This window comes from Pleurodeles waltl, chromosome 4_1, assembly GCF_031143425.1.
Source record: "Pleurodeles waltl isolate 20211129_DDA chromosome 4_1, aPleWal1.hap1.20221129, whole genome shotgun sequence".
In the NCBI taxonomy this organism is placed as follows: Eukaryota; Metazoa; Chordata; class Amphibia; order Caudata; family Salamandridae; genus Pleurodeles; species Pleurodeles waltl.
Genome location: NC_090442.1, coordinates 201160680 through 201178219, shown reverse-complemented (window position 1 = coordinate 201178219; position 17540 = coordinate 201160680). Strand labels below are relative to the sequence as shown.

Here is a 17540-nt window from a genome sequence, read left to right as displayed (position 1 = left end):
TGGGTGCAAACTGCGATTGGTTTGCGCCCGCGTTCGCAAAACAATCCTATATTGCACTGCGAGTCGCAATTAGGAAGGGAACACCCCTTCCTAATTGCGAGTCGCAAACCCGTTTTGCGATTCGGTAACCAGGTTACCGAATCGCAAAACTGGGTTTGTGCATCGCAATGTGCTTTTTGCACGTCGCAAACAGCGAAAGTCGCTGTTTGCGACATGCAAAAAGCTACCTACATGTGGGTCTTGGTCCCTAATTAGGTCTGGTGTTAACAAAGACATTTTGTTTTTATTAAACTTCTATTTCTCTCTCTTTCGGCTGGCTTTACTGTGAGTGATCGCATTCTTCTCTTTTCTCTTCCACAAGGAGCATATTGGCACACAAAGTAGTTTTGTTCAGTGTCAGGAACAACAGTGGCAATCAGTGACGTAACGAAACTGGAGGGTGCCCCTTTGCAAAGAACATGGAGGAGCCCCCTCTCCAGACTCACTCAGGGCAGGTGCTGTGCTGAAGGGGCCCCCTGGAGGGTGGCTGCGGGGCCTTTGTTATGCCACTGGTGGCAACGTGTGCTTTTAGAGTTCAAAAACGTTTTTTTTTTTTTTTTGCCAGTGTTTGTTACAATGTTGAGGGCCTGGTAGCTCCCACAACAATAAAGTGTTACAAAAGCCATGTCAAAACAAGACACGCATTGATGAAACTAAAAGACTTATAAAAATATGTCAGATCAGTTGGCTTTGTCAGTGTTTGTTTATTTTCATGCTTCCCATAATCGTGTTGAAAATGGTTACACTGATTTTCCATTCGAAATATTTTTGGGAAATACTAGCATGCATCAAAACATTTTACTAATTGACACTTCATTTGCATCTAATCAGAGAGCATTCTGGGAGCATTATACTTAGCCTCATAGCCTAAACTTTTCAAACATGTGTATACACGTTTTTTTTTTTGTACTGGAACCAACGTCAGTAGTGAAGTGTGACCTTAAAACATTTATTTACAGCACTCACCCTAATAATTAAGGTTTTCAAATAATGAACCATAAATACAAGTTCGAACAGCATTATCTTTTGGAAACACATTACCTCAACTGCAGAGAGTTCCACTCTCTGTAAACAGGCAGCCAAAGGGTTTGTGCTGCAGAGGGTTGGGCCTACTTGTCTCAAGGACAAAGTGAACATAAAAACTTGTTGCCCTTGACCCCAAACAAGATGTCCCGGGCGTCGGGCGATAGGAATTCCACATCCCTGTAATAGAACTAAAACAAGTCTAGATAATAAGAATATAACAATTATTGTAATATGTTGACATTAATAATTTGATATACAAAAAAGGACACAATGTTCACATAGTACTATCAGAGTAGTACCGTAGGGACCAAAGGCCTACGCGCGTTTCGGTATTATAGGTTATTGTAGGCAACCTTCTTCAGGGCCGTTCCCAGTGGTACTGTTCAATGATGCTCTAGTTTTAGCAGCCAAGTCATCTGGTCAAATCAATTATAGATTTGTGATGTATCTTTTGATAATGTAGTCAGGGGATCTGATAAAGAAATTATATAATAATAATTTACATAAATCATCGTGCTAGTTGACTGTAGATCACCTATCCTTGTTTAACATATACATCTCTCTACTGCAGGTGACGTGTTATCTTATCAGGCATGCGTGCCCAAGAAATCAACAAGGATTTTGGATGGTGTTGTTAATGATAGAATATAAGGTATAGAAAGGTAGAACCTAAAATAACTTATTTAGAGAGCATAAAAGTGACACATGCAGAAATAATTGCTATAGTACATGTCAAGTGCAACTAAGGGGCCCAGTAGTTAGCATATCATAATTGATGGGTGCCTTTTATTATCTTGCCAACAAGCCTTAGATCCCTTTAGTGAGTACATGCAACTTCATGCGTGTATAGTGAAAAAAAATGATGAATTTTGATAAAAAGGGACCTTACTTGAAGGATCTTATCTAATATTTTTATAAGGCAATGGATTTTCCGGCCGTTTCTGCTTCATTGCAGGGTATAATGGTGCCAATTATTATGCAGAAGAATAGACTAAAAGGATGACAAGAGCCACATAATACTTAGATAAATAAATAGATAAATAATTAGTTAATGATGATTTGTTAACATTATGATAAATATATATTATTACTATTATTTATATATGCTGAAATTTACCTAAATATTGGCTGCTATCTGCTATTAGATTTAGGTCCATGTAATCCGTTTTTGGTGTATATATATATAAATCCTCGAACTCTTATCGAAGTGCGATGTAAACCCGAAATATTAATGTCTGGATACAATAGTCTAAACTATTACAAATAACAAAAAAAGCGGGAGAAAAGAGGAAAAAAGAATCAAAGTGATTAAACTGTTTGCTATAGATAGCTCGCGCTATACGTTATAATAATGGCAGGATGAATATAACTCAAGTACAAACAAAGGGGCACTAAGTCTTACAGCTTTAAAAATGTAAGACTGTTGGATATCTGTGCCATGTGAAAGATGCAAATATAGAAATTTAAAATATAATAATATAGATTTTAAATAGGGACCCTTTTATCCTGTCATACCTTTCAAATTTGTGGTTCGAAGGTAGAAACTCTGAATCCAAATTATCCGATTGGCTGTCAAAAAGGAATATTTCAGGATGTGGAACACAGTCCCCATGTTGTGGTGCACTGCTAACCATAAATGGCAAACTTCTGAGGGGCTGCACATTTTAACCAGAACCATAAACTAGTTTTTAACTGTGTTTGGTTTTTTTTGTAAAACGTACACACACACACACACACACACACACACACACACACACTAAGATCCCATAATTACAGATACTTCCAACCACATCAAGCATGAGTGATCTGATACAACAATTCCTTTGTTCTTAAAACGGTCCTTAAAACAACATCATATTAAGTTTGACACTATTCAACCACTGGCTTGAATTTTGTGGCCAATCAAGTGTTCACGAATAGTCTTAGATGTTTCAACAGCTACAAGTTCATTTGACAATACTAAGATGACCATGCAAGGTGACAGGAGGCAGGGGACGATTAAATGCCTCCATTTTGCTGCCCGCATCAGACCTGTCCAATAAACTGCTTACAGACCTCGTAAGTAAAGTATTTAATTCAATTATCCCTGGTGTTTCCATAAGGAAAACGTTCTCCATCTAAGCATTTACCAGTCTCCATCTAAGCACCGTAAACAATTATGAGGTTAAAAAAGGTCCATAACTCCACCTCACCCAAGAAAGCCAAATTAAAAGCAATCGGGCTACAGTCTAAAAATCTTCAGTCTTTTACCAAAAGCAAACTTCCCTTTCACTGCAAAAAAACATGAAACAGGTCTCTTCAACCAAACTTTTTTAACTACTCACCTATCTTTAAGGATAGTGGGGTTAAACATCCCTCCCACCCATATCTCTTTTGATTTCCAGGTGTGACACTAGTGCTATATCTTCATCTCAGCGCTTCAAAATATGCCACAAAATAAATGTGCTTTTTAGTCAGGTAAGTATGAATTGAATGGACTAGAAAACATAAGCACACACGTTTTAATTTTTTCTATAAACATTTAAAATGGCAAATGTAAAACATGGAGTTCAAATTTCACAACTGAGTATTTAGTTAAGCTCTAAGTCAGCAATTCTCTGCAGTACTTTACTGATCATCATTGAAGGTCACCAATCACATTGATTTTAACCGGAACCAATACCGTTTAAACATGAAGAGCTCCACCTTTGTCTTTGCAGCCAAGGTCTGTCATCTCGTCTCTCACTTTAGTGATCTAGATTCCCTCTCATCTAACTTTTTCCATGCTCTTATATCCCTCATCTACTTTCCCTGTCCCTTCTAAAGTCTCATCAGCGTGGACTTCCCTGGCTGGGATCTCTCCACCCTTCCATAAGAAGGTACAATAAAAAAAATGGATAGGTTCTAGTTGTGCTCAAGATCGCAAACTATCATTTCATAAAAGGAAGACATGGTTGAACCGAGCAACCCATCCTGTCCTTACTTTACAAATAAGATGAATCATTTTGTATTGCTTTCCAACAGTCAGCGAGTTGCACTTTGCCTTGTGCAGGGGTTATTCCTACTTAGCCTTAAATGTAAAATATTTGAGATTATAAGGTAACATAGGTAAATCAATGTGTGCCTATGAACATTAAATTAAGGAAAACTTGTGTGGCTTTGACAAACATCACATGCATTCTGGAGAAAGCACATGCAGACACCTTGCGCTACCTTGGTCTCATGAGAAACATTTGATATGACATTAAAAGAGACACGGATATGCAAACGGATTAAACTTAGCCCAGGTAAGTACAAAGAATCAGATGTTTAACTGCAGACAGAGAGTAAGAGTAAATGAACAACTGCAGTCCTGAAGAAGCTAACAGTAGGAAAGTAGCAAGGATTAGCAACGTAACCACTGGGAACTAATCAGAACTACTCATTTGATTAGCAGCTACAAAATTAAGGGCCTGGTTATGATCTTGGCTGATGGAATACTCCATAGCAAACATGATGGAGATTTCGTCCGCCGTATTAAAATTTCTATAAGATATATTGGAATTGTAATACAGCGGACAGGATATCCATCACATTTGTGAAGGAGTAACCCTGTCTGCCAAGATTGTAATTAGGCCAAAAACAGCCAATAGGTACAACACTGGTGGTCAGTCTTTTGGTTTTGTCAATGTGTGTCTGTTTTGACATGGCTTATGTAAAACTTTATTGCTGTGGGAGCTGCTGGACCCTCACCATTGTAACAAATGTTAGCAGAACGCAAAAAATATTTTTGGTCGTAATAAGTACACATTGCCCAAGTAGTTCCTGGCACTGAACAAAACTACATGTGTGCCGGAATGCTCCTAGTTAAAAAGCAGATTGCGATCTTTGTAATATAATGTAACATGAACTAATAGCGCATGGAACTTGTCAGGTTTAAGTGTAGCCAGGCGCTGGTGTAGGAGCAAGTTCTGCAAGTAGGAGCAGTCAAAGTGGAGCCCGCCGAAAGATGGGTAAAAATATAATTTTAATAAAGCAATGGGACTGAAACCGCACTGATTGCGATCACAGAAGAAGCAAAAAAGAGGATGGATAAAGGAATTGAAACAGCTATCATCCTCCTAGATCTGAATGCGGCATTCGATACGGTCAACCTTAACATTCTTAAAGATAGATTGCGAGGGAGTGGAATCTCTGGAGTAGCCTTAGATTGGATTCTATCTTTTATTCATGGAAGGTCCTTTCAGGTACTGGACAGATCGTGTACTTCTAGGCGTACTATCAGCAGCTGTGGAGTCCCACAGGGGTCTGCCCTGAGCCCGCTGCTCTTTAATATCTATATGCGGCCATTAGCAGAGATTGTTGAGCCAATTTAGCTGAACATGGTGTCCTATGCAGATGATACTCAATTTATTGTTTCCCTCTCCAATACTCAACTGGATATGGGGACAGCATTAGGTCCTTGCCTAAAAGCAGTTGCTGCATGGATGTGGAGAAGTAAATTGAAGCTCAATGATGAAAAAACTGAGGTCATGTTCTTTGGGCAAACAAAAACTTCATTAGCTAATCCTAGCATAACAACAGGAGTGGCCACTCTCCCGCCCCCTAAACGTCTTATTAAAATTCTTGGGGTATGGCTGGACCCCCAACTCTCAATGTCGCAACACGCTAATAGAGTAGCTGGAACCTCCTTTGCCCTGTTTAGGACTTTGAGGAAGGTTTTACAATCCTGCCTTTTCTTGCCAGGAGATTGGTTATTCAGGCACTGATAGGATCTCGTATTGACTATGGAAATGCCCTGTTTGTAGGATCACCAAGATATGTGATACAAAGATTACAGAGGGTGCAAAATGCAGCTGCACGATTGCTTCTAAAAACATCTAAGCAACAATCCATACGGACCGGAATTTCTTCCTTACATTGGCTCCCAGTAGACAAAAGGATTCAATGTAAGGCTTTATGCCATATTCATAGAGCTTTATTCAATCAGGGCACTGAAATGCTCAAAACATTAGCATATTTTTACATTCCGGGTAGACCTCTCAGATCCTCCTCACCTATGCTGGTCATAGTTCCAACAGTGAAGAAAGCAAGATGGGGAGGAAGGTCGTTGTCATATCAAGGTGCTATACTCTGGAATAGCCTTCCTCTTAATATTAGATTAAATTCACAAGAGATTCCTTTCAGGAAGGCCTTAAAAACCTGGCTATTTAGAGCTTAATTCTTATACGACTATGAACAGTGACAAGTCTGTGTTGCAGTATAAGCGCTACGAGGCCTCTGGGCAGTTTAGGCGCTATATAAGCAATTTTAACATAACATAACGTAACATAACACCAGACCTAATTAGGGGCCCAATTCGTAAAGAAAGCCACAAAAATATGCCCATAGCAAATGTCTTTGCATTAATGCAGATTCGTGTATTTCATGTATTCACAAGAATGTACAGAAGTAGACCAGGATATCATAGTCCTAGAAAATATCTGTGAAGTGTATCTTAGCGCAAGCAATTTTTCAGGTGTGGATTTGCTCATGCAAAAACCTGTTGAGCATTTACAAGTTCACTTTCCCTTTAACCACTTTTTTCCTCAACCCTGGAAAATGTTTTACTGCTGACCCTTTGTCAGGAGTAAATTTCCAACTTTTCTCAATAAGGGTAATGATTACAGAACAGCTAGTGAAAATCCTTAAAACATGCAAGTTAATAGGTTTGCACAGATTAAAAAAGGCTTTTGAGGCTTGGAACTATTGCTTACCCCCACCTCCAGCCCCAGTATGCGGATCTACGGAAATGTTGCAAAATAAAGAAATTGCTAGTATAAAAGACCTAGCATAGTACAAGCCCTGGCATAATCAGAGAGGCTATTATCAGAGCTCTAATATGAGACTGATGCCATAATTTGTTGCCACACTACATAGCACCAAAGGGACAAGTAGATTTTTTTTTTTTACAGGACAAGTAGATTTGTGAAGCAACCTGTCCCATGGACAAGTAGATACTTTTTCAGACCCCGGGGAGGTAAGCATTAGGTAAAGGGCGCGAGTGTCGCTTTGAAGAATGTGTGACTACAAGAACACACACCCTCCTGGCGGATCTATGACAAAAGTGTCATATACTACTGAGTACTATGGACGGACACTGCAATTAATAGGTATCATCTATAGTCATCACCTCATTTAGGTGTATTACACCAAACTATATAGCATGTAATATTAATGCTCTTAATAGTGGTAGTCATACTAGGTGTGACATTAGGGAGTCAACTCTGGTACTTAAGAGGAGCCTAGGGGTAAGACTCCGAAACATGTATACCAAGAAGCAGACTACATAACACACCCGACTTTTGATGCCCCCCTTTTAGGGTGGAGCGCAAAGCGCGCCATCCCGGTTATCTCTCTACGGGCTGTAACCACGCCCATGTCAGGCCCATCACTTTGGTTGGTTCGTGGGCTTGCTTTTTACAATTCGCTTCATTTGATTAGTGAAAGGCATGCATATGTCATCCCTTTTCTGGTGTTTAGCCCACCTTGAGCGCACTGGCCAACTACTGAAAACATACAAGGCTCCATGTTTTCCATATGGTTTCTGGACTATTTTTTTCCCTTTATTTCATACGCAGCGCGATCTTGCTGGGCAGTAGTTGAGCGCTTTGCATGACATCAACCCTGTTACATGGATATTTGCACTTTTGCGAGTTATATGGATAATTGCACTTTTGCCGATAAGTTTCACTGTGAGCGAACTTCTGTTTCCTTTTGTGTGTTTGTTAGCGCTCATGGCGGCCATCGGCTCGCTTATGTGAAACTGTTTTACTTTTCAGTTTATGTGGCAAGAAAAGTCAGGTTAGGAGTTTACAATGCTAATAGCTTTAACTTGAGTAAACGCAAGACCCATTACATTGTAAATGCTTGCGAGTCATACCATCTCTGTCAGATCTATTAAATCATCAAAATCCCTTGGGGGCAGGTATTTTTAACTCACCCGAGACTCCACCACTCTTATCCCTCTTATGATTCACATTAATGAGACTACAACAGTGCTCCTATGTAATTCTTCGGTCGAAGCACGCCTGCTCCCCAGCGGAATGGGAAAAAAACTCAATGATGAAGCATGCCACCAAGGCATAATTTTCCTTCTTGCCCTGTCCATCCTGTGGATTTTCTTTGGGCTGGGTCTCTAATTTGTAATGTTACAGAGACTATACCATAGATACTTTGCCAAATTCCACACCCATGGGTGCAGAGTGGAATTATTTGGGGTGGATTGGCATAGTTTGTTGGGAAATTGTGTGGTGTTGAGGGGAGTTATATGTAGTGGAATTATGTGGCATAGTGTGCCGTGGAATTATGTGGATATTAATTATGTGGAGTTGTTGTGTAGGCTTTCACTATTCTAATGAGACTACTGGATTTTGAGCGGCAGAATCGCTTGCGGTGTGGGAGACTGAGTCTTAACCCACAACAGGTGATACCTGTCACCCTTAATCCGCGTTTTGCTCTAGCTAACTAGCAGTGCCTCATCTCTACCCAAGGGCAACGATGATTGGCCGGCCGAGCGCATGACATAGTTGATTTCTCAGGGAAATCGTGGTAACTCAGGTCTAATCCGTTTCTCTCAGTTACATTGGTCTCACAAACACAATGACAAACAGGTGCAGGATATGTTTCAATAAGGTTTTAATGAAGCGACTGCATCTTAGATAGCAAAGAATGTACTGCAATAACCAGGACGATACAGTATGACAAGATTAAAATTGTGACAAGGAGAGTGAAGCATAGAAATAAAGCTACCATATTGTCACTAGAGTCAATAAACTAATTTCTATCTAGGCTATAATAGAGCACTGCATGTTAAGCTCTAATTCTGCCCTTCAGGATCCCCTGGGAAGACATCATCCCCCACACCTGAGCAAAGGCCTGAAGTCTGCATAAGCAGCTGTAGCAAAGCGTTCAGCTATCAGCATTCAGTTGTGGTCCTCTGGCTGGAATCTCCCTCTAACGTGTAAAGGACAGTGAAGTGTTTATATTTAAAAAAACAGCGGATGTTCTGAGAAAATGTCCCTACGTAAGGATGTGTGTTTTTCTATGAATGCCAGAGACAAAACTTTTACCACGTTCACCAGCAACCTATCTTACTGCAGCCTTGAAAGAAGCACAGAGTAAACAAGAATGTCTTGTTTAAGAACGTTGTGCTTCCCCAAGCAGAAACAGCTAGATAGAAAGAAATAAAACAAGATCGCAAAAGTGGCTATTGTAAGAATAATAAACAAAGCTGAATAAAATATATCTAGGTTAAAGTGCACAGCGTCAGGCCTAGTATGCTAAAATAACGTGCATGGAGCTATAATTAAAAAGGCTACACAACAGAGTGAGACTGTGTGCCATGGAGTGTAATTATGTGTAGTGGTATTGTGAGTTGTGAGTGGCATGTAGTGGAGTGGAATTACGTGGTGTTGAATTTTGTGACATGATGTGGAATTCTGTGTTGTGGATTGGATATATGTGGTGTGTAGTGGAAATGTGTTGTGGAATTATGTGGTTTGGTGTGTGACCTAGGGCGGAGGGGTGCCTTGATAAAGCAATTTTAATTGACATTAGGTCAATGCACCTCCTAAAGAAACCTCCAAAAAAAGCAGTGTCACAAGCACACAATCTAGAAGGCCAACTCATCCTTTGAGTCTTCTGAGACTGATGAAATGAGTGCCAACGAACTGGAACAGCGGAGCCTCTTAATCACCTTAAGGTAAATTTGAATCTACTGCACAAATTCTGTCTCACCTACAAACACCACTGAGCCGGTTACATGAATTATCCTGGCAGCGCTAATTGAGAACGAGGAGTTATTTGGCAGCACACTGCATGTTGTAATGGTGCCCGATTTGGCCAATATCTTTTTCAAATGGTCAGTGCAGCGTTGCAGCAGCTAAAAATCAATATTCATATTTTTCCAATTTAGACCTTCTGGAAAACAGCACTGGCCCTTGCTTAAGTAAATAAAGTAAAATCAGTAGCAGCTGCTGGCAATACAAAGGGGTGGGGCAGCGGAGGGGAAAATAATAATAAAACAATAAAGTACTTACCTGCTGCTGCCGCTCCCCACTTTGGTGCTCCTCTACTCCTGGCAGTCCATGGGCCACACTGCACAGGCTCCCCACCCAATTCAGGAGCTGCTCTCATGCAGGCAATTCTATTACCCAGCATGAGAGAAGCGCTGGGATTTGTCTGAGCTGGCTGTTTTGACGCTCACATAGGGACAGGGAGCTTGTGCCTCTTCTCCATCCAGCTGTACAACACAGCTCGCATTAGAGAATTCCAAGTGCGCATGTCGGTTTGGCTGTGCTCGGACAGACAGACAAACCAACAGGAGTACTTACAGTGCCTACCACTCCTCCTCCATAGAGGACGGCCCAGCTTCACCCTAGACTCTGCACAGCCTCCAGCCAGTGAAAAATAAAATGATAACATAATTATTTTATTATCATTTAATCTTTCGTCTGCTGGGTCTAGCCAGTGGGGTGACACTCCTAAGCCATAACAGACGAGGCGCCGCTGAGTAAAATAGCAACAAACATTGATTTCTTCACAACTTACAGTTCAAAGGCTTTTACAGCAGAAACATATGTTTGATATGTGGTTCTCATTTTGCACTCCCAGCAAAACAGCTCAGTGGGTTTATGTCCTAGGGCAGAGATCGGGTGAAATGTGCAGGTTGAATAGCTCAGACTGTTATGGGAGGAATTTCATCCATAAACTGATGGCCTGAGAGCTAGAAAACACGCCTTGTTACAGTTCAACATGCAACCCGAGAGACAAGACGGGAATGCAAATTCTGCAGACAAATGCAAAGTAGTACAACAGTTAGTTAGGAAGAAGGGGGTAACTAGTTCCAAAGCGGAAGTGAACTCCACTGAGTCTGATGATTCTCCAACAGCATTTCGTGAATACTTCACAAGAGGTGGTTGGTTCAAAGAAGTGTGGCATTTAACGACAGGAGCTGTGTGCTTACCTCATCACGCACCTCCAAAATGATGCAATAGTCTATTTTTTTTTTATTCACATATAAACGGTAAATTAAAAAAAACAAGTGGTAGCGCCAAGATGCTTTTTAAAACCATAACGTCGCTAAAAAAAAAAAAAAATAGGCTCTGTGGTTGTGGGGCAACGGAAGAGCAGATGGGGGAGGGGTGGAGTAGCGGATAAAGACTATTATGGGGCATTGGGTAAAAACAGATGAAGAGAAACAGCAACAAAGGGGGTGGGGAGTGAAGAAGCTCCCTGGATAAAGAGCAACAGAGGAGGAGGCATAGCTTAGAGAATACAACTTGGGGTGTGGGGGGGGGATGTAATGATATGTGAGTTTTGACCACTGACTCCATGTTGCCCTTAGCCTAGCACTACACCGTCTCATTAGTGACCACCAGCTTCATTTTGCCCAGTGACTTTATTTTAGCATTAGCGACTGCCACGTTAAAAGCTGCAAGTAGTTTTCCACATTGTACAATGTGCACCTATTTTTATTCTTCGTGTTTTTTCCCACCAAGGGCTTAGGCGGATAAGAATGTACTCAGGTGTCAAGGAACGGATTTGTTTTGAATTGGCACCTTGGGATTGTGGCCAAGTCCTGACGTGTTATTTTCAAAGCTAACCTAAAGCAATCAGCATTTTTTTAATCAATAAACTTATGCAGCGAGAGGGACGTTCTAGACTTTTCCTCTATTGTTTGTTCAAAGTATAAGAGGCCGAGACCAGATGGACCGGGGACAGAGAGTATTTGCAGAGCTCAGGCACATCCAGGACACTGGAGTGTGCCATCCTTTCTGTGAGGATAATTGATCCCTCTCCTCGATCAATTCTGGGATTTGGCGATCTGATGCTGAATAGGAGGGAGAAGAAGCAGTGATGCTCTTTTTTCATGGTGATGCATATTTTGTAATTATTTGCTTTGCATTATTATTATATAGATACATATATTTGCTGTGTATACTGCAGTGGAGAATCATTTGTACATTCTGTCATTTCACTGTGGTGACCATTTTTGAACATGTGCTTTCAGCATGCTAGTCTCCTTTTAGGAACCTTGCGTAGTGAAATCCTAAATGTCTTAGGGACTGAGAAGCGCATTCTAGAGATTTTTGCCAGTGCATGAGTGTTTCAGCTCGGTCATTAGTGATGCAAAACCAGGGGGGGGGGGGGGGACTCAGTGGTTGGAGTCCCTTGATGAAGGATAAGACAGAAGGATCGGTGGGGAGGATGGAGAGAGAAGCACAGGAGAGAGACAAATGGACAGCACACTCACTCTCATGAATAGTGGCTCAATTACAGGGCAGCAGCAGATGGCACTGGTTAATTAAACTCAATCTGTGCTCTAATGTAAACACCGGAAGTGACGTTTTGGCTGAATTAGCCAATTAGAGATGCTGGGATTAAAAGTGACACTGCAGCACACAAATGGTAAGCATGGGAGAGCGCCAAGCCCTTTTCTATATACAGCGGTGTTTTGCAAGTGAGATGCAGGCGCTAGCACATGCACTCGCAGGCTCTAACCTAAACATAGTTGGCTGGGGAAAACCTAGGCCATATCCAAAGAAAGATCCCTAATACCCATAAATCAAATTATGCCCTTTCTCTGTAGATCGCTCAGACAGCATGCTGTTGCCTTTCTGCAATATCCAGCAGCCCAGCGATGTTTCCAACGTGAGCCTCTGATGAACATAATTTTCGCGGTCCTACAAAGATACCAGTCTGTAAAATGCAGAATTTTGTGATCTTGTAGAGGGAGAAGGGACTAGACAAATCAGAACTTTGAAATATTTTGCCATTAAAAAAAAAGCTCTGAACTCGAAAAGTGGTGGTTTGAATGATCAAATTACAAAGATGAAACAGGAGCCTTTCGTTTAAGATAATCATAAAAAGTGTCTCAAAAGTAGAATGAAATTGACCATTTTAATGTGCCAAAGCTGCAGAAAACCAACGGGAAAAGAAAAACAAGATAGTTCTATTACTGAAAATAATAAGTTGGTCCATGGGGCCTGAGGCACCGGCCTGCCACCTTTCCTAAACACTGACCACACAAAGCAGAGTCAATAACATTCTAGCTAAAAAAAAAAAATACCAAACCGCTTAAGGATGCCTTCTACTTTCTGTAATGTGGTACAACCCAGCCACACGAAGAAGCACTGCAATGTGCTTCTTAAAGGTGCCCTGAGTCAGAGACCTTCTAGGTTGTTTGGCTCTCTGTTTGACCTTCTACTGTATCAAACTCACCAGTATAATTTCCAGTCAGGTTCCTGGAAAAAGTTTATTAGAACCTGAAATTCTGAGCACTTCGGATGAGGAGGAAAATCAACTGGAGCTGTTCCTTAAGAGTAAAGTGTTTGTTGGGTTATACGATGGTGGTTGTAAATGCCATATCCATAGCCTATAAAGCCAGCACGGCAGACCAATATCCGCAGCTTTTGGGATGTCTGTATTTTCGGCTGGATGCTTCTGGGAACTATGGATTGAAGTTCATTTAATTCACAGCACAATTATTAAACTGTGTATTTAATTAAAACGTATGCTCCTTATGCTCTCTGTCCCTCTGGGGTCTGATCTTGGAGGGAAATGGCAGAGACTGAATGTCTCCTTGATCAGCGCCCTTTTACATGTGGGCATACGCTTACCGCTACCAGGATGTGATTTGGCAACTCACAGATGTGAGGTGGGACATTCTCTTTGTGTGGCCAGACCGTAAGGAAACCCCCACATCTGTACCCATGTCATCATGTAGCAATTTTTGCAGATACCACACTTATCTTAGAGAGCAGAGTCTATAAGCATCACCCCCGATACTGTGGGGGGAAGGGGGCCAGTTGTCGATCTGATTTTCCACTTGTCACACCTTCACTACGCTCACCCTGGGAGAGATGATCGTACACGTTTCCTCTTAGGGAACAGAACCCTTGCTACACCCAATAGTTCTGTTGCTTTTGGGGATGAGATACTACAGCATATGCCTCCTTTCCAGAGAGAGCAGATAGCACTAGCAATGCTGGTGAAAAAATATACAAAAAAGAAAATGGCCTTGTACACCTGCTTTGTGGACCTATCTAAAGCTTTCGACTCTGTGGAACGGCATAGACTGTGGAAAAAATTAGTAGATCTCAACATTCCACCAAACCTGCTAAGAGGAATACAACTTTTATATTCTGACAACTGGGTAAGGTAAAAGTTGGCAGTAATGGAAGAGTGTCTGCTAAAATCCTGATAGAAAGAGGTGTTAAGCAAGGCTGCGTACTAGCCCCAATGTTATTCAATTTACATATGGCATATCTGTATGCACATTAGAACTCTTACAGGTCCTATCCCCCCCAAATTGGGCCACCAACTCCTAACAGCACTACTATATGCAGACAATATTGTCCTGCTGAATCTTTCAGGCACTGAGCTCCAAAAATTGCTAAACACCCTAGACCAGTATTGCAAGACCAACATGCTGCTGTTAAACCTGGAGAAAACCAAGGTAGTCATCTTCGGCAAGCGTGTAATTAAGAAAAAGCAGTGGCTCTGTGTAAACCAGCTAGTGAGCATAAGTAGTTGCTATAAATATCTGGGGGTCTGGTTGCAGGAGCAGTGGTCTCACCGCTTGCATCTAAACACCTTGAAAGCAAGAGTGGCATCGCAGCTCTTCAAAATCTATCTACGAATCTGCAAAGTCCAACCTGGAGCCCACTCTTCACAGTGATCAAGGCTAAGTTCCTGACCTCCCTAACATATGGTCCGGAAATCTATCCAGGCAAGTTTAATGATTTCTTGAATATTGCCCAGAGTAAAGTTGTCAGCTTTCTTTTCCCATCTGCCATACAGTTCTTCACCAGCACAAGTCAGATTGGAATTCGGGCTACAAGATCAAACCTTGGTACAGAATGGAGCTATCCTCAAATATGCCTCTCTACTAAGACAGACGGCCCCAGACACACTGAACGTGCTTATCTGGGAGGAAACAGGCCTGAACACACTGGATGACCGAAATTCATGGTCTGACAAAATTGGCTTGGCAATCAAGCAACTACGGGCAGAAGAGCTGTGGCAAAAGACCTTACCGCATAAATTATTTAAGCAACTAATAAACAAGCAAATACCGTGAAGCAAGGACAAAGAAAGGTTCAGGATACAATCCCATTCATGGATGACTTAACACGTACAAGGCACCAACCTCACAGCCACACCTGGGAGAAATACCAAATAATATCTAAAGACAAAGGTGCTGCATGCCAGGTTTGAACTACTCCCCTCACTGGACGCAGTTACAAAATGTCTCAAACCCTCATACAACGGGAAATGCAGGCTAAATGCATACCACCAGGAAGACTTCTTACACCTTCTAAGCACATGCCCCGCACTGTTACCCTGGCAGAAACTGTACCTCAAAAACATGTTTATCGCCAATGTCATTAGATCGGGCTGACAAGCTATACTATTGTGCCTCAAAGGGCGGTTACCACAGCACATGGCATGCGTGGCAAAATTCATAATAAAAGTGGAACACCTTTTAAAGCATGCACCAGTAACTAGGAAAGCTGATGGGGCTATTCATCTCATCACTAAGCAACTTGGTTAGTGCTACTTTCAAGCTCAGCCTGGATGCAGAACCTTAAGGACAGCAACAGGTTTGAGGGGACGGTGCATGTTATTACGCCTATGATGAAACACACAACCTTATTTAAGTGGGCTTCCAATAACTTAGCTTGGTATCAGTGTTTTAACTCTATGTGAATTAGAAACCCCAGTAGGTCGTTTTTGGCTTTTCTATTTTACTAGTTAAAGCTTTTATGTACATTAATGATTGCGAGGAGTTGTATTAATTATGCAATAAAGGTATATTTAATAGATAACAGGACCCCTAGATACTCGTATCAAGTCTCCTTCACCTCGGAGAACAGATGACACTGTGTACATCCTCTAAGACTGGGGCAAATGAGTGGTGTAAATAACATACAACCCCATATTTTATTAACCTTATTTTAGAACTCCACCTCACCGCCCAGCCTCTCCCCACCACCCTGACTCCCCTGGTTTAGGGGACAGCATTTTGCGAAGACAGACCACTATTAATTCAGAAAATACACACACCTGCCTACCTAGTGGTGTATATCTTCTCATCAGGAATCGTACTTTAGATCGCCAATGCTCAGCGCTTCATCTGACCACTCCCACCCAGTAGGCCATCAGAATCATTCAAGAAATGCAGACAGCGCACCGTTCTCTTGAGTAAAACTATAGCTTGCAAAGTAAAAACCAACGCCGACATCCTCTTAAGGGGACCAAATCTCAACGTCCAGTAAAGAAGCAGGTCGCCTCACCGCCCGCCTTAAAGAGCAGAAGATCGAGAAATCTCCCCCCAATCACCACCTGCACCCTCACCTTAGGTGGCCGGATCTTGCAGATTCCCGTTTTCTCGGCAATAGGTCTGATCCGCCCGATGAATCCAAGGGGGTCACTGAACTCCTCCCAGGTGGGCTCAAAAACGGGGCATTCGGGCGGAGGCACAAACTCCGCGTACCCAGTCATGGTGGTTGGATGAAGACCCTCTGATGCCAGTCTTGTGGCCAATTCAGAGGACAAAGGAACAATCTGTACAGGTCCGGCGCCCCCCACTGTCTCTGGGCCACGCAGGAGCAGCTAATCTTGCAGGGGATGGGCAGCCTGGATGCCTGCTTAGCGGCGATCCCCTCCGCCTCTCCTTGTTACTTGGGGGTCGCCATCACCTCCTCCCCCAAGTCCCCGGAGCAGGATCCAGGGCCGCATCCTACCCCCGAGGCAGTGAGTGCTCCGGCGGAGCCTCTCCGCCCTAGAGGCTCCCCGGGCCGCAGCTCCTCGCCGGCTCCTATGCCGGGCTCCTCCGCCGCCCGCAGCTCCCGATGCCGCCTTCAGACTCCCCCGTCATTTAATTCCCCTCACTGATTGTTTTGGTTCCTTCTCTGTTTTCGGCTCTGAACCGGAAGTCGGCTAACTTCAGAAGGTATCCATCCGCACGAGAAAGTGTCATTTTAAAAGAAGTCCCGAGTCCCTTCTATCAAATTCTATCAGAAACGCTCACGGGCGAGAATGAATGGCTTTGGACTGTAAATATGTGTGAAACTGCACAAGCCACGCAGCCGAGGGGGGTTCGTACCCTGAAGTAAAATACTCTGTTTCTTCGGTGGAGGAATGCGGAAGGGGTAAATCGTCTGGGTGAAAGGTTTTCTTCCGGCATTTATAAATGCTCTTCCGGTTGTTTTATTTAGTTTTTGTGACGGTGGTTCCGGGGTAAAGTGTATTTTATGATTTTGCTTCAATGTCTAACACCCGCGGTCTCCGACCTAACGTGGGTACACATCGGAGCTCTAAGCAATATACAACAATACATTCAGCTTGTATCTCGGGAACTGCGAATAAACTACGTTATATTTTTTACGAGAAGTTATTGGTTGTAAATTAAAAGTCAGACTGTTATCTAGGGTATTCTCGTCGTCTTTGTCGTGGCATTTCTTGATATT

General features: G+C 42.3%; 1 protein-coding gene across 5 annotated transcripts in view; it reads right to left on the bottom strand.

Annotated features, from left to right (window-relative positions):
* The window catches only part of KDM5A (lysine demethylase 5A), a 610286-nt gene extending 593025 nt beyond the window's left edge, over positions 1–17261 (bottom strand). The window contains exon 1 of one of the 5 annotated variants that reach the window (XR_011202239.1): positions 16426–17022. Coding sequence is in view for 4 of the 5 variants with exons in the window: in XM_069228130.1 (XP_069084231.1) it covers positions 16426–16572 (147 nt within the window). In the remaining variant the exon portion in view is untranslated. Of the gene's footprint in view, positions 1–16425 lie in introns of all 5 variants that reach the window. The other 4 variants (XM_069228130.1, XM_069228132.1, XM_069228131.1 and 1 more) reach the window with 4 other exon arrangements.
* Between the last annotated feature and the right edge of the window lie 279 nt (positions 17262–17540).